The following is an 18,341-nucleotide window of genomic DNA, read 5'->3' as shown; positions in this document are numbered from 1 at the left end:
GAAAGGAAAGGAAAGGAAAGGAAAGGAAAGGAAAGGAAAGGAAAGGAAAGGAAAGGAAAGGAAAGGAAAGGGAATTACTTAAAGTAAGCATAGTAAGCATTCTATAGTTTGTCTTTTTATTAAAAGAACTTTGGAGTTCAAGATCAAAATGACAACACTTCATAGCCAACGGCAGTTACACAAAATTAATAAGGGACAAATAAGAAAACCAACTCAAGTAGCTCGTCAATCCCTACACTGATAGGAATGAACTCTGCTGTGTTTGTCTTGTATTTGATAGGGTCTGCCTATGCTCAGTTCCCTGCATTTGCCATCTTCCTGATTTTAGTCTCCCAATTCTTTTAATTAATTTTATGATTTAGCAAGATGAAATCATGATGAACTTTGTGAAAAAGGAAAATGAATACTAAGCCAAGAGCAGAATTAGCCCACAAGCCTTCATGTGGTCTCTATACACACCCTTTCCTGAACAGAAAACAATAGAGAAAATAGATATTGATTTATGAATATTTTTTTCTGTTCTTTTTCTGAAGGTTACATCACTCTAGGAACTAAAAAATTAAGTCTATGAGTAAGTACTCTGTAACAATTACACAACCACATGTTAGCTTTAAGCAAGTAGTAAATTAATATCCTGCCTCAGTAAAGACTTGTCATATGAAACTGACCCAAGATAAGTCCTGTCAAATTTGATCTAGGCACAGAAGACTCCAATGCACATCTTAACAGTTAAAAAGAAAAAAGATTAAATAGGCACATTAAAAAGTTCTGACATATTGATGTATTAAGTCTAGCTAACTTAGCAAGATCATATATTGGGTTGAGAATACTCTTCTTAAACATCATCTCTGTGTTATGTGTATTGCTTAACCCCCTAAATAGCTCCTCAGTGCTGAGTTCACTATAACTACAGATGAATAGCATAAAATGGAGCAACTCAAGTCACACAGAAAACTTACTAAATTCTATTTTATAAATACGGTTTTAAATACTGCAACTAGTTTTGATATACCAGAAAATCAGTGACAGAATGTCTCACTAAGCTGACTGTAACTCAAGCTCAGGAACTATTTTACAGTATGTAAGCTTTTACTGCAGTTATCACAGAGAAACTAACCTTGTGAGTAAATGAGAAGAGTGACAGTAATCTGAGCAAACCTCGGCTATGTTCACTAAACTGACTAACACCGAGACCAGTTAATACAGGTCAGGACATATCTGAACAAGCCAGAGAACTCCATTGCAGAAGCATGGTAAAGAGGTTCAGCAAGTGAAATGAAACTGAAGGAAGGTGATGGCTCTCTTAGAACCAATGCCTGGGAACCTGCAACAACCAAGTCCTAAGCTTAACACAAATCTAAGCTCAGCCTGTATATAGTGGGCCCTCTGATGCAAAGTAAAATTTGCTTTGCTATAAAATGGCAACAATCAAAATGGCAACAGGTTATCTGTTTAGCACTGAGAAAAACTGTATAGTTTTCCCAAGTTTTGTTTTGACTTTCTCCCCTGGTGCTGATCAAACCCTAGGCCTTGTACATGCTAAGCCTGTGCTCTACCACTGAGCCACACCCCCTGTAAATCTTTGTATGGGAACCAGACTCTTTTCTGATGGCTCCACTGTAGGCATAGCATAATTTTAAGTAGAAATCTCCAGGTAAACTCAGCTCAACAGGTAGATACTGTTTTCTTGATCAAAGACACTGTACTGGCTATTTTTGTGTCAACTTGACACAGCTGGAGTTATCACAGAGAAAGGAGCTTCAGTTGAGGAAATGCCTCCATGAGATCCAACTGTAAGGCATTTTCTCAATTAGTGATCAAGGGGGAAAGGCCCCTTGTGGGTGGGACCATCCCTGGGCTGGTAGTCTTGGGTTCTATAAGAGAGTAGGCTGAGCAAGCCAGGGGAGGCAAGCCAGTAAAGAACATCCCTCCATGGCCTCTGCATCAGCTCCTGCTTTCTGACCTGCTTGAGTTCCAGTCCTGACTTCCTTTGGTGATGAACAGCAGCATGGAAGTGTAAGCTGAATAAACCCTTTCCTCCCCAACTTGCTTCTTGGTCATGATGTTTGTGCAGGAATAGAAACCCTGACTAAGACAAATTGGTACCAGAAGTGGGGTATTCCTGTGACAACCTGACCATGTTTTGGGGAGGACTGTGGAAGGACTTTGGAACTTTGGGCTTGAAGATCCATTCGTTGTTAAGAGCTCTGTCAGATGTTGTGTAGGAGCTTGGAAGATAATGTTGAGAACAGTGCAGAAGATGGAGGCCTGGTTTGTGAAATTTCAGGGGGAAAATTAAAGACTCTCTTCAGGACCATTGCTGTTTTTATTGTGAAGATTTTGTAGTTCTGGTTAGCTGGGGCTGAAGAATCAGCTGTGATTAACAAGATACCAGAACTACTAAAGCAAAAACTTTGCATTACTGGGACTATTGATGCTGGTTAGCTGGAGCTAAGAAATTAGCGGTGATTAAGAAGAGACCAGCATCGTTAAGGTAACATCTTCTGGGAAGTGTTTTCTGAAAGCACAAAGAGGCTGTGTTCCAGAGATAGGCAAGGTTGTACTCCTTCTGCAGCGGGACTTGGTAATGTGTAAGGGTCACCCAGGTGGTACTGGTTTTGAAGGCATGAAGGGGTCATGCAGAACAGCTGAGGCTAAGCACTGTGAGAGGCCATGGAAGGCCATTGGTGAAGGTGCAGCCTCAGTTGCAGTTGGGGGCCCAGGACTGAAGGGGTCATGCAGTGTTTTGGAGATGCCAGTACCATGAGATGACCACCAAGAGCAGCAGCAGCAGTGGAGTACAGGCATCTGGAGCCCAGAGGACGACGTGTGTGCTACAAAGGGCATGGCTGGAGAAGTGACCCAAGCCCTTGGAGGAGCCCAGAAGATCGTGAGTTGGATCCCAGATGTTGGACAGTTGGAGATTGATTTTTGCTTTGATTGTGACTGTGCCCTGATATTTTCCCTCTTGATGGAAGAAACTGTTTTAGTGGAGCCCACAGTTAAGAGACTTTTAATTGTAAAAAGACTTTGGATTTTAAAAGGATTGAAATTTTAAGAATATGTAAAGACTGTGGGACTTTTAAAGTTATTTAGATCTTGGGGATGAATAAGAATGTAAGGGTTGAGGCTTACTAGTGATGTGTTTGTGTGTCAAGTTGACAAGGGGTCAATTGTACTGGCTATTTTTGTGTCAACTTGACACAGCTGGAGTTATCACAGAGAAAGGAGCTTCAGTTGAGGAAATGCCTCCATGAGATCCAACTGTAAGGCATTTTCTCAATTAGTGATCAAGGGGGAAAGGCCCCTTGTGGGTGGGACCATCCCTGGGCTGGTAGTCTTGGGTTCTATAAGAGAGTAGGCTGAGCAAGCCAGGGGAGGCAAGCCAGTAAAGAACATCCCTCCATGGCCTCTGCATCAGCTCCTGCTTTCTGACCTGCTTGAGTTCCAGTCCTGACTTCCTTTGGTGATGAACAGCAGCATGGAAGTGTAAGCTGAATAAACCCTTTCCTCCCCAACTTGCTTCTTGGTCATGATGTTTGTGCAGGAATAGAAACCCTGACTAAGACAGACACCTAAAAAAAAAAACCTCAACTACAGGCAAGTACTAAAAAGGAAGGGACAGAGTTGCTCTAGGATACATGTATTCACACAAAGAAGAAGCCAGGACGCATGGTGTCCTCATTCTAACACAAAAGTAAAGGAGATTATTCGAAAAATAGCAAGACATAAAGACTAGAAACTTACTATTAAGTGTAAGTAACCCTCATTGATTTCCCTGCATCAACTGGGTCAGCAAAAAGGACTACTACTAATAATCTACATACATATTCTGTGATAATTAACCATAACATAACAAAAATCTCGACTATCATATTTTAGAATAGTGAGATAACTTCAGAATTTAATGAATTAAATTTAGGGCAAATTATACAACAAGATGAGAATTAACAAAGATTAATTAAACCAAATAAAAATGAAAGATTAAGAAATATTAAAGACTATAAACTCAATAAATTAGCTATGAAGTGTTATCTAAAAAGAACAAGATAATAGCAAACATAATTAAGACTTACAAGCAGAAAGATGGAGTCTCAAAGCAAGGAGAGAAAAGAAATTATAACACAAATTATCTGATGCAAAGTAATTTAGTGGAACGTATTAAAAAAGCAGGTAAGAGCTCCAAGCTCTTAGAGCCACTACTATTCCCACAGAGCTTTAACAATTACTCTACATGATAATGCTGAGGTGCAACAGAGTTCCCGTGTCCACCTTCTCTTAAGAAAGAAGGAAAAGCAATCAGTAAAATATAATATCTACTGGGAAGCAGGAGCCATTACCCTGGAGTAATCAAGCAGATTACATATGTAACATCCTTTATAAAAGAAAGTGTATATCAAACTCAAAATCTGTTCAGACAAAGCTGTCGGTGTTATTTCAAGACAGGACCCTGTATTAAGGCAACTGAGCCAAGAGAGTAGACGTCTTTCCCTTACTCTGGCCTCTAATCTCTCGGCCTATACTCTCTGAAACAGCTTTTGGAAAAAGCCTTCTAAGGCCCAGAGTTGGGGATTTAACAGTCAAGTCAGAGTACATTTCACACCTGAAGTAAAGAAAAAGAAAAGGTGGAAATAAGGATAAAGGTTGAATCTTCTATTTTTGCTCATGTAGGCTAAGGTAGAGCACTGTTTCTTTCATACAAAGAATCTAACAACAACAAAAACCAAAAAACCCATAAGTCACATTGTTTTCAACCTCAAACTCTACCCAGTGCCATGTTAACAAAATGAGCAACATCACAAAGCGATGGTTCAAATATCCCAAAATCTAGACATAAATACTGAGTGTCCCTAAGCCCACAGCCCCATTTGATCATAAAATCATCTGACTTCAGGACAAAATATCCTAGAATCCAGTCAAACAGTGTTCTTCAAAGCCAGTGGCGGGGAGGAGGGACTCCATAGCATCTGCTTCATTTAACTCTTTTCTTTAACTCTAAAAAATATTCTAAAGAAACAAAATAAGGAATGTAAAAGGAAATTAAGCAGTTACATGTGTAAAAGACATGAAGGCATCTAAAGATTTCAACAAAGTGGTTCAAGCTCCTGAAGTATCCACCTATCCCCCCCCCCACTCCTTTGTTTTAGAGACAAGCTCTTACTATGTAGTGAAGGCTGTCCTTGAACTCATGATTCTGCCAGGATTACAGACATTTTGATGAACAATAGTCTGTAAATGAAAATACAAAATGGTAGCAGGCTCCCATTTGGAAATTGCTGTTTGCTCTGGAGGTATTTGGTGAGGGAGCACTAGAGACATAAATAGTTTGGTGGTTCTCAGTCTCATTTTAGTGAGCAGCAATGCTTATTCAAACAAAGACACTGAGATGAATAACAAAGAGCCCCTGATTCAAAGGACATAGGTGGAGCCTATGAACCATAACATTTCTCAAAGGTCTGGCAACGCAAGCACTTCTAGCTATGTTCCACAGGCAGAGAGTCACTGACTTACCCAAAAGTATCTAGAAAATATGCAAAGGAAATCCAAAGAAATACACAAGCTTTTATAATACTAATTATATTAAAAGGGAATCATTAATCTTGTGAGAAAAAATATCCAGCTATTTGAGGGGAAAGAGAATTTATAAAACCTGAAACATCCTGGGAAGGAAAGAGCTGAACACCTTGTCACAATGCAAGAAACATGAAAAGAGGACTACGCACAAACAAGACTAAAACAACACTATGGTAAGAGAAGCAGGCCATGACAGACATCTGTACCTCAGAGACACAGGAATCAAGTGCATTTTACAACATGGGGGGAAAAAGAAAAGAAAGAAAAGCACTGGAAATAAAAATAAGGGTGTTTACTGCTGGCTTCTTTTAAAAAGCAAGAAATGTAAGATAAAATATACATAATAAATCATAGAATAAACTAAACAATAAGAAAAACGTGTTTTATACCAGGTAAAGAAAGGTCAATTTCTAAGTAGAAATGAGGCATCAGAAGGAGAAATCACTGCTTATGACTCCAAAGTTTACACACAACTCACACTCCTCAGCCACACTCAGATCCAAAGAACATGACCTCCTTTCTACCTGCCTTTCAGTGAATAACCTCAATTTGCCAACAGCGTACTCAAACCCACTGTAATGGGAAGGGGACAGCCCATCTCAGCCTTCTCAGTGTTGGACCCCACCCCATTGGGAGCTTGGATGATGCCAGCAAGCTGCATGTGGCACTCGTGCTGCTGCCTGGACTGCCTTCCAGGGAGTCCATCTCTGCTGTTAAAATAACGACCTGAGGACAGCAAATGAAGATATGTTTTCTTTCTTTCTACCTGCTGCTCCTGACCAGAGTTTCTTTCTCTCGCTACAGAACAGAAAAGAAGATAGGAGTGTTGTTGTTGTTGTTTTCTCTTTTGACAAAGCAAAAACAGTTTCTGCTGTTGATTTTCAGGCCCCATTCCAAGGAGCAGGCAGGGGAATTTAGCAGCATTTAGTTTTTGTGGGAAAACTTAGGTTTTCCTTTTATAGTGTCACACATACTACTTCTTCCCAAAAAATGGTTAACTTCTGGAAATCCCAAAATCAGGGTACTTCCCAAACTTCTCTTTTCTTTTTAAATTTTTACTTATTTGCTTACTTACTTGAGATATGGTCTCCCTAATCCCAAGTCCAGGGTGGCTTTGAACTTACCTCCCCAAGCCTCCTGACTCAGCATAAGAGCTGAGACTGTAGGTGTGTGCCACAGGGTCAACTCTTATATTCCTTTCAAAATAAAAGGCCGCTTCATCTATTCTGCCATTTGCTTTATGTTATGCATCTAGTCTTAACCCAAGTTGTGTGAATTAAATTTCTGCACAGGCATTGTTTTCTCCTATATTTAGTAAAGCCTCATCTTCCCCCAAACTTGCTTTTTCTTCCAAGTATTAAGACATTGTTACACAATCTACCTGAAGGTGCTCCAACCCAGGCCAGACCAAGAACACCATCATCAAAATCCCGGTCTGTGAAGACATAGGCCAGGCAGTAGTCATCATGATTCTGCTCAGAATTCAACTCCAGGAACTTCTCCACACCAATATTTGGGAAACGGAAAGGATTTGTAGGGTCTTTTTCATCAGAGGTTGTATTGATCTAAAATCCAAAACAATAACTGAAGTCAATGATTACTTCTAGTTGTTCTCTCTCCAGCCCCTCCCACAGACCTGGACTACATTCTCATGGGCTCCAGAGATATTCTCCCTGAGCACAGCTATTAAATGCCTCAGCAAGGATCTGCAGATTCCTGAACAGAAGCATGCAGAGAAGACGCTGCACCTCTGCAAGTTCTAACAAATGATGTCTGGTTTCTCAAACTCAACTGCCTGAGCAGGGCTCTTTATGGGAGCTCTGTGAATGGGCACAAGTAAAAAAACATAAAACCTCATCGTTAGCTTATAAGTAGAATAAGTTTGAAATGTAAGGCTGAGTTTGCCAGACTTCCCTGGTCCTTCTTGCCTAGAAAGCCGGTAAGTTAATCCTAACTACTTGATCCACTGTTTTCTTGGCTGTATACAAGAATTTTGATTTCTACTTTCACTTCACTTCTCTTACTGTTTAAGTTCCTGCACATCTTTTTTCTGATACTTGGCTACTGTTCTCCTCCATAGACCCTCCTTCACAATCTGAAAAACAGTCAACACCAGACCTTTACAGCTTTGGAGGGAATGGAGAGTTTAGTAAATGATTGGTACTCTGAAGATGTGTACATCAATAAAAACTATGGCAGCTTCAAAGTTCATAACTGAGATTGTAATTTTAGTTTAAAGCAATTATACTTAAATATTTATTACCTGTTTTTAATATAGCTAAAATTTAGGTTCAGTTTTTAGTTATAGCCATTATAACAAAAATGTCAAGAAATTGCAGCCAGTACCCTGTGGTTCTGTTCAGCAGTTCTGAGAGTTAGAAATGATATCACAACAAAAAAGGATTCCATGGCCAAATTTAGAGCTTTCTTTCTTGGAGGACTTCTAAAACCTGATATATGACATTCTAAGCTGTAATGTTTCAAGATTATAACAATAAGTGTTTCTCCAAAGTCTAACTTTATTTAAACACTGCCTTTATTTTTCCTCAGCCCTAGAATAACAAGTCTGGCACACCCAAAACAACACGCACAAAGCAAACCTTAAGAAATTAGTAATGGGGGTGGGGGGCAAGCAATGTTTATGAGACAAAAAACAATACTGTTTTACCTCTACTGTAGTGTCAATTAAGGCCTTGTAGACTTGATTCTTGTAGTGGTATGTGTACATGCTCATGTGGTATATACATGTGAATGCAAGCATGTTTGTATAGAGGTCAGAGGTTGGTACTAGGTATCTTCCTCTAAAGATCTCCACTTCATTTTTGAGACACAGATGCTCCCTAAACCTGGGGCTCATAAAATTAGCTAGCAAGCCCAGCCAATGAGCTTCAGAAATCAGTCTCTCTCCGTTCTAAGGAGAGTAAAAAGCAAGTATTTTCTTTCTTTTTAAACTTAGTCCTTACTAATTTTTTTAACCTTAAGTTTTATTTATTTTTATATGTTTTGCTTTCATGTATGTAAATATATCACAAGCATGCAGTTGGGGGGGTACAGAAAAGGGCATTAGATCCTCTGGAACAGGAGTTACAGACAGTTGTAAGCCACCAGGTGAATGCTAACCAAACCCAAGTCCTCTGGAAGAGTGTGAGTGCTTTTAACTGTTGAGCCCATCTTTCCAGCCCCCTTAATACTTTTTAAAATGGATCTACTAAAGTTCCTTACTCTTATGCGCTTCACCATGAAGCTGATGTTACGGATTCCGGAGAAGTCTGTAGTCTGGTAAATTGTATCAATTGCTTTAACATGACTGGATATCTAGTAATTAAAATAGAAAACAAAACATTTTAGGGACAATACTAAAATATGAAAAAGACATTTTCTCTTTGTAACATCAAGAGTTATTTATGCGACCTGGGCAGCTGGGGCGCAGGGTCTGCTGACACTCGCCAGCTACCCACAACACCCGCCACAGGATCTTAAGACTTCTGGTGAGTGGAGCACAGCTTCTGCTCCAATCCAATTGCGCGGGACCTGAGACTGCATTAGTTAGGGAAGCAGAAACCGGCCTGAGTAGGACCACAGGCCTCATCCGGCTGGATCAGCGCCTGGGTAGCGGGAGCGCAGGGTTGCCTGACACCCGCCAGCTACCCACGACCCCCGCCGCAGGATTTTGGGACTGCTGGTGAGTGGAACACAGCTTCTGCTCCAATCCAATTGTGCGGGACCTGAGACTGCATTAGTTAGGGAAGCAGAAACCGGCCTGAGTAGGGCCACAGGCCTCACCCGGCCGGATCAGCGCCAGGGTAGCGGGAGCGCAGGGTTGCCTGACACCCGCCAGCTACCCACGACCCCCGCCGCAGGATTTTGGGACTGCCGGTGAGTGGAACACAGCTTCTGCTCCAGTCCAATCACGCGGGACCTGAGACTGCTCTGGTTGGGGAGAGAGAAATCCGGCCTACATAGGGCCACAACCCTCTTCCGGTCAGAAAAGCACCTGGGCAGCTGGGGCGCAGGGTCTGCTGACACTCGCCAGCTACCCACAACACCCGCCACAGGATCTTAAGACTTCTGGTGAGTGGAGCACAGCTTCTGCTCCAATCCAATTGCACGGGACCTGAGACTGCATTAGTTAGGGAAGCAGAAACCGGCCTGAGTAGGACCACAGGCCTCATCCGGCCGAATCAGCGCCAGGGTAGCGGGAGCGCAGGGTTGCCTGACACCCGCCAGCTACCCACGACCCCCGCCGCAGGATTTTGGGACTGCTGGTGAGTGGAACACAGCTTCTGCTCCAATCCAATTGCGCGGGACCTGAGACTGCATTAGTTAGGGAAGCAGAAACCGGCCTGAGTAGGGCCACAGGCCTCACCCGGCCGGATCAGCGCCAGGGTAGCGGGAGCACAGGGTTGCCTGACACCCGCCAGCTACCCACGACCCCCGCCGCAGGATTTTGGGACTGCCGGTGAGTGGAACACAGCTTCTGCTCCAGTCCAATCACGCGGGACCTGAGACTGCTCTGGTTGGGGAGAGAGAAATCCGGCCTACATAGGGCCACAACCCTCTTCCGGTCAGAAAAGCACCTGGGCAGCTGGGGCGCAGGGTCTGCTGACACTCGCCAGCTACCCACAACACCCGCCACAGGATCTTAAGACTTCTGGTGAGTGGAGCACAGCTTCTGCTCCAATCCAATTGCGCGGGACCTGAGACTGCATTAGTTAGGGAAGCAGAAACCGGCCTGAGTAGGACCACAGGCCTCATCCAGCTGGATCAGCGCCAGGGTAGCGGGAGCGCAGGGTTGCCTGACACCCTCCAGCTACCCACGACCCCCGCCGCAGGATTTTGGGACTGCTGGTGAGTGGAACACAGCTTCTGCTCCAATCCAATTGCGCGGGACCTGAGACTGCATTAGTTAGGGAAGCAGAAACCTGCCTGAGTAGGGCCACAGGCCTCACCCGGCCGGATCAGCGCCAGGGTAGCGGGAGCGCAGGGTTGCCTGACACCCGCCAGCTACCCACGACCCCCGCCGCAGGATTTTGGGACTGCCGGTGAGTGGAACACAGCTTCTGCTCCAGTCCAATCACGCGGGACCTGAGACTGCTCTGGTTGGGGAGAGAGAAATCCGGCCTACATAGGGCCACAACCCTCTTCCGGTCAGAAAAGCACCTGGGCAGCTGGGGCGCAGGGTCTGCTGACACTCGCCAGCTACCCACAACACCCGCCACAGGATCTTAAGACTTCTGGTGAGTGGAGCACAGCTTCTGCTCCAATCCAATTGCACGGGACCTGAGACTGCATTAGTTAGGGAAGCAGAAACCGGCCTGAGTAGGACCACAGGCCTCTTCCGGCTGGACCAGCACCGGGGTACCATCAGCTACCCACGACCCCCGCCGCAGGATTTAGAGACTGCTGGTGAGTGGAACACAGCTTCTGCTCCAATCTTTAAATAGTGACAACGATAACAACTAACCCCAGAGATTACCAGATGGCGAAAGGTAAACGTAATAATCTTACTAACAGGAACCAAGACCACTCACCATCATCAGAACCCAGCACCCCCACTTCGCCCAGTCCAGGGCACCCCAACACACCGGAAAAGCTAGACACGGATTTAAAAGCATATCTCCTGATGATGATTGAGGACTTCAAGAAGGACTTTAATAACACACTTAAAGAAATGCAGGAGAACACTGATAAAAAGGCAGAAGACAATAAAGAGGAAGCACAAAAATCCCTTAAAGAATTGCAGGAGAACACTGCTAAAGAGTTACAAATCCTTAAAGAAAAACATGATAACATAATCAAACAGGTAGAAGTCCTTACAGAAAAACAGGAAAACACATCCAAACAGATGATGGAAATGAACAAAACCATACTAGACCTAAAAAGGGAAGTAGACACAATAAAGAAAACCCAAAATGAGGCAACACTGGAGATAGAAACCCTAGGAAAGAAATCTGGAACCATAGATACGAGCATCAGCAACAGAATACAAGAGATGGAAGAGAGAATCTCAGGTGCAGAAGATTCCATAGAGAACATCGGCACAACAATCAAGGAAAATGTAAAATGCAAAAAGATCCTAACTCAAAACATCCAAGAAATACAGGACATAATGAGAAGACCAAACCTACGGATAATAGGAGTGGATGAGAATGAAGATTTTCAACTCAAAGGACCAGCAAACATCTTCAACAAAATTATAGAAGAAAACTTCCCAAATCTAAAGAAAGAGATGCCTATGAACATACAAGAAGCCTACAGAACTCCAAATAGACTGGACCAGAAAAGAAATACCTCCCGACACATAATAATCAGAGCAACAAATGCTCTAAATAAAGATAGAATACTAAAAGCAGTAAGAGAAAAAGGCCAAGTAACATATAAAGGCAAGCCTATCAGAATTACACCAGACTTTTCACCAGAGACTATGAAAGCCAGAAGATCCTGGACGGATGTTATACAGACACTAAAAGAACACAAATTCCAGCCCAGGCTACTATACCCAGCCAAACTCTCAATTAACATAGATGGAGAAACCAAAGTATTCCACGACAAAACCAAATTCACACATTATCTCTCCACCAATCCAGCCCTTCAAAGGATAATAACAGAAAAAAACCAATACAAGGACAGGAACCACGCCCTAGAAACAACAAGAAGGTAATCCCTCAACAAACCTAAAAGAAGACAGCCACAAGAACAAAATGCCAACTTTAACATCAAAAATAACAGGAAACAACAATTACTTTTCCTTAATATCTCTTAATATCAATGGACTCAACTCCCCGATAAAAAGACATAGACTAACAAACTGGCTACACAAACAAGACCCAACATTTTGCTGCTTACAGGAAACTCATCTCAGAGAAAAGGATAGACACTACCTCAGAATGAAAGGCTGGAAAACAATTTTCCAAGCAAATGGCATGAAGAAACAAGCTGGAGTAGCCATTCTAATATCTGATAAGATTGACTTCCAACCCAAAGTCATTAAAAAAGACAGGGAGGGACACTTCATACTCATCAAAGGTAAAATCCTCCAAGAGGAACTATCAATCCTGAATATCTATGCTCCAAATACAAAGGCAGCCACATTCATTAAAGAAACTTTAGTAAAGCTCAAAGCACACATTGCACCTCATACAATAATAGTGGGAGACTTCAACACACCACTTTCACCAATGGACAGATCATGGAAACAGAAACTAAACAGGGACACAGTGAAACTAACAGAAATTATGAATCAAATGGATCTGGCAGATATCTACAGAACATTCTATCCTAAAACAAAAGGATATACCTTCTTCTCAGCACCTCATGGTACCTTCTCCAAAATTGACCACATAATTGGTCACAAAACAGGCCTCAACAGATATAAAAATATTGAAATTGTCCCATGCATCCTATCAGATCACCATGGACTAAGGCTGATCTTCAATAACAAAATAAATAATAGAAAGCCAACCTTCACGTGGAAACTGAACAACACTCTTCTCAATGATACCTTGGTCAAGGAAGGAATAAAGAAAGAAATTAAGGACTTTTTAGAGTTCAATGAAAATGAAGCCACAACATACCCAAACTTATGGGACGCAATGAAAGCATTTTTAAGAGGAAAACTCATAGCTCTGAGTGCCTCCAAAAGGAAACTAGAGAGAGCACACATTAGCAGCTTGACAACACACCTAAAAGCACTAGAACAAAAGGAAGCAAATTCACCCAAGAGGAGTAGACGGCAGGAAATAATCAAACTCAGGGGTGAAATCAACCAAGTGGAAACAAGAAAAACTATTCAAAGAATCAACCAATCAAGGAGCTGGTTCTTTGAGAAAATCAACAAGATAGATAAACCCTTAGCCAGACTCACTAGAGGGCACAGGGAAAACATCCTAATTAACAAAATCAGAAATGAAAAAGGAGACATAACAACAGATCCTGAAGACATCCAAAACACCATCAGATCCTTCTACCAAAGGCTATACTCAACAAAACTGGAGAACCTGGATGAAATGGACAAGTTCCTAGACAGATACCAGGTACCAAAGCTGAATCAAGATCAGGTTAATGATCTAAACAGCCCTATATCCCCCAAAGAAATAGAAGCAGTCATTAATAGTCTCCCAACTAAAAAAAGCCCAGGACCAGATGGGTTTAGTGCAGAGTTCTATCAGACCTTCAAAGAAGATCTAATCCCAGTTCTTCACAAACTATTCCACAAAATAGAAACAGAAGGTACTCTACCCAACTCATTCTATGAAACCACAATTACTCTGATACCTAAACCACAAAAAGACCCAACAAAGATAGAAAACTTCAGACCAATATCCCTTATGAATATTGATGCAAAAATCCTCAATAAAGTTCTTGCTAACCGAATCCAAGAACACATCAAAACAATCATCCATCCTGACCAAGTAGGTTTCATCCCAGGGATGCAGGGATGGTTCAATACACGGAAATCCATCAACGTAATCCACTATATAAACAAACTCAAAGACAAAAACCACATGGTCATCTCGTTAGATGCGGAAAAAGCATTTGACAAGATCCAACACCCATTCATGATAAAAGTCTTGGAAAGATCAGGAATTCAAGGCCCATACCTAAACATGATAAAAGCAATCTACAGCAAACCAGTAGCCAACATCAAAGTAAATGGTGAGAAGCTTGAAGCAATCCCTCTAAAATCAGGGACTAGACAAGGCTGTCCACTTTCTCCATACCTATTCAACATTGTACTTGAAGTCCTAGCCAGAGCAATTCGACAACAAAAGGAGATCAAAGGGATACAAATTGGAAAAGATGAAGTCAAAATATCACTTTTTGCAGATGATATGATAGTATATATAAGTGACCCTAAAAATTCCACCAGAGAACTCCTAAGCCTGATAAACAGCTTCGGTGAAGTAGCTGGATATAAAATTAACTCAAACAAATCAATGGCCTTTCTCTACACAAAGAATAAACAGGCTGAGAAAGAAATTAGGGAAACAACACCCTTCTCAATAGTCACAAATAATATAAAATATCTTGGCGTGACTCTAACTAAGGAAGTGAAAGATCTGTATAATAAAAACTTCAAGTCTCTGAAGAAAGAAATTATAGAAGATCTCAGAAGATGGAAAGATCTCCCATGCTCATGGATTGGCAGGATCAACATTGTAAAAATGGCTATCTTGCCAAAAGCAATCTACAGATTCAATGCAATCCCCATCAAAATTCCAAATCAATTCTTCAACGAATTAGAAAGTGCAATCTGCAAATTCATCTGGAATAACAAAAAACCTAGGATAGCAAAAACTCTCCTCAAGGATAAAAGAACCTCTGGTGGAATCACCATGCCGGACCTAAAGCTCTACTACAGAGCAATTGTGATAAAAACTGCATGGTACTGGTATAGTGACAGACAAATAGACCAATGGAATAGAATTGAAGACCCAGAAATGAATCCACACACTTATGGTCACTTGATCTTCGACAAGGGAGCTAAAAACATCCAGTGGAAGAAAGACAGCATTTTCAACAAATGGTGCTGGCACAACTGGTTGTTAACATGTAGAAGAATGCGAATCGATCCATTCCTATCTCCTTGTACTAAGGTCAAGTCTAAGTGGATCAAGGAACTTCACATAAAACCAGAGACACTGAAACTTATAGAGGAGAAAGTGGGGAAAAGCCTTGAAGATATGGGCACAGGGGAAAAATTCCTGAATAGAACAGTGATGGCTTGTGCTGTAAGATCGAGAATTGACAAGTGGGACCTCATGAAACTACAAAGCTTCTGCAAGGCTAAAGACACCATCAATAAGACAAAAAAACCACCAACAGATTGGGAAAGGATCTTCACCTATCCTAAATCAGATAAGGGACTAATATCCAATATATATAAAGAACTCAAGAAGGTGGACTCCAGAAAGTCAAATAACCCCATTAAAAAATGGGGCTCAGAACTGAACAAAGAATTCTCACCTGAGGAATACCGAATGGCAGAGAAGCACCTGAAAAAATGTTCAACATCCTTAATCATCAGGGAAATGCAAATCAAAACAACCCTGAGATTCCACCTCACACCAGTCAGAATGGCTAAGATCAAAAATTCAGGTGACAGCAGATGCTGGCGAGGATGTGGAGAAAGTGGAACACTCCTCCATTGTTGGTGGGATTGCAAGCTTGTACAACCACTCTGGAAATCAGTCTGGCGGTTCCTCAGAAAATTGGACATAGTACTACCGGAGGATCCAGCAATACCTCTCCTGGGCATATATCCAGAAGATGTCCCAACCGGTAAAAAGGACACATGCTCCACTATGTTCATAGCAGCCCTATTTATAATAGCCAGAAGCTGGAAAGAACCCAGATGTCCCTCAACAGAGGAATGGATACAGAAATTATGGTACATTTACACAATGGAGTACTACTCAGCTATTAAAAAGAATGAATTTATGAAATTCCTAGCCAAATGGATGGACCTGGAGGGCATCATCTTGAGTGAAGTAACACAATCACAAAAGATCTCACACAATATGTATTCATTGATAAGTGGATATTAGCCCAAAACTTAGGATACCCAAGATATAAGATACAATTTGATAAACGCATGAAACTCAAGAAGAATGAAGACCAAAGTGTGGACATTGTGCACCTTCTTAGAATTGGGAACAAAACACCCAGGGAAGGAGTTACAGAGACAAAGTTCGTAGCTGTGATGAAAGGATGGACCATTTAGAGACTGCTGTATCCAGGGATCCGTCCCATAATCAGCTTCTAAACGCTAGCACCATTGCATACACTAGTAAGATCTTGCTGAAAGGACCCAAATATAGCTGTCTCTTGTGAGACGATGCCGGGGCCTAGCAAACACAGGAGTGGATGTTCACAGTCAGCTATTGGATGTATCACAGGGCTCCCAATGGAGAAGCTAGAGAAAGTACCCAAGGAGCTAAAGGGATCTGCAACCCTATTGTTGGAACAACATGATGTACTAACCAGAACCCTGGAGCTCTTGTCTCTAGCTGCATATGTATCGAAAGATGGCCTAGTCGGCCATCACTGGAAAGAGAGGCCCATTGGACTTGCAAACTTTATATGCCCCAATATAGGGGAATGCCAGGGCCAAAAGAATGGGAATGGGTGGGTAGGGAAGTGGGGGGCGCTATGGGGGACTTTTGGGATAGTATTGGAAATGTAATTGAGGAAAATATGTAATAAAAATATTTAAAAAAAAAAAAAAAAAAAAAAAAAAAAAAAGAGTTATTTATGCTACACATTTAAATTTTAAAATATGTATGCCATATGTTGAACAGAATGGAAAAGATGAGTGAGCTAGGACAGAGTGGATACTCTTGTCTTTCCCAGGCTCTGGCTAATCAATCAACCAATGCATCAATTAGAAAGTGTACCCCTACTTCAGTCCTATTAAAACTCCTTCATCAACCCAGCCTGCGAGTCCCACTCCCTCTGCTTTTCACATGCTGCTGGCCTTAGTGCCTGGAATGTCTGCATTAGTTTGAGTCCTTAAGACTCAAACACCATCTACAGGGATCTAGCAATCTCAGGGCATGCATTCCTTCCTCCACAATAGTCCTTCTGTTGCTGCACTGACACAAATTCCAAACACCCTGATTACTTTCTACAACTGGGCACTGTTTTAGGGGTCAGAGATAAACTAATAAATGAAATAGAGAAGGTCTCTATAAATTAATAGAGGCTTACTGTAATGAAGTATACAGGAGGGAAAGATAACCTGAATATAAAATAAATATGGTAATATCTACTTAAACTCTGAAAGGAAATAAACTTAGTGAAAGAACACAAGAGGCATTTGTTTACTTAGCTGACTCCCAACTAAGCATTGGCTCTAACCACTCTGCGTGCAACCTTCCAACTTTATCTACAAAAGAGCACCCTGGCTGGCTACCATCTAGGTGGAAATATGTATGTGCCATTTCAAAACTTATTGAGAAGGCACAGAAGATAGTCAAGAAGTAGCATTTCAAAAGCAGTCCACACTGACAAACACTCCCTAGGAGTAGGACAGCAGTGTTGAAGGGTCCATCCTGAACTCCCACGCCTGGCCTCAGCAGCTTCCAATGCCTCGTCCAGTTTCCCCACTGTTTCTGCTCCATGCGCATCTGTGGCAATTCAGATATGTCTCCAGGAAGGTTTACACTGCCTGCTTTACTTGGAGTCCCTTCCTTTTTACCCTTTTCTTTTCTATCTTTCCCTCTAAATTTTCCTAACTCCTCAGATGGAGACTTCTCCTGAAAGGGTCACTTAAGGTTACCCCACTCCTTAGGGAATGTTCAAGAGCACTTTCTCTTCAAAAATACTGTGGGGATATTAACATTACCTGTGTTTACACTGTCTTTCTACAAAGGTGCTTCCCGGCCTTTAACTGTGCTCATTGCTCTCCATTATTCTATTATTCTCAAATTATAGCTTATTGCATCCTTTCTATTTCTCACATTTCTTAGACCCCTGTCTATCCTCACCACCAAAATGTAATCTTCATTTACACCACAGTACTTCTATCTTCTCATGCTCAAATTCTCTGTCAAAAATAAATTTAATAAACTTTCTCTAGGTATCTTCAACATAAAAAGACATTCTAAATGGTACCCTAAAATAGTCTATTTTAATAAAGATTTTCATACAGGTACAACAAACCTGTATCCCAGCACACTCAGGAGGCTGAGGAAGGATTACCATAACTTCCAGGACAGCCTCAGAATGAAGTGAGCAGAAGCCACTCTGGGCCACAAAGAACCTGT

General features: G+C 41.8%; 1 protein-coding gene across 1 annotated transcript in view; it reads right to left on the bottom strand.

The window, feature by feature from the left end:
* The window catches only part of Adam10 (ADAM metallopeptidase domain 10), a 111,209-nt gene that overhangs the window by 26,075 nt on the left and 66,793 nt on the right, over positions 1 to 18,341 (bottom strand). Inside the window, exons 7-8 of the mRNA XM_029481350.2 lie at positions 8,797 to 8,889; positions 6,956 to 7,139 (exon numbers count right to left, since the gene is read on the bottom strand). Coding sequence (XP_029337210.1) covers positions 6,956 to 7,139; positions 8,797 to 8,889 — 277 coding nt within the window. The remainder of the gene's footprint in view (positions 1 to 6,955; positions 7,140 to 8,796; positions 8,890 to 18,341) is intronic.

This window comes from Mus caroli, unplaced genomic scaffold, assembly GCF_978045245.1.
Source record: "Mus caroli unplaced genomic scaffold, Mus_caroli_1 scaffold_11, whole genome shotgun sequence".
NCBI lineage: Eukaryota > Metazoa > Chordata > Mammalia > Rodentia > Muridae > Mus > Mus caroli.
The sequence above is the reverse complement of the archived record's forward strand: the minus strand, read 5'-3'. Positions and strand labels throughout refer to the sequence as shown.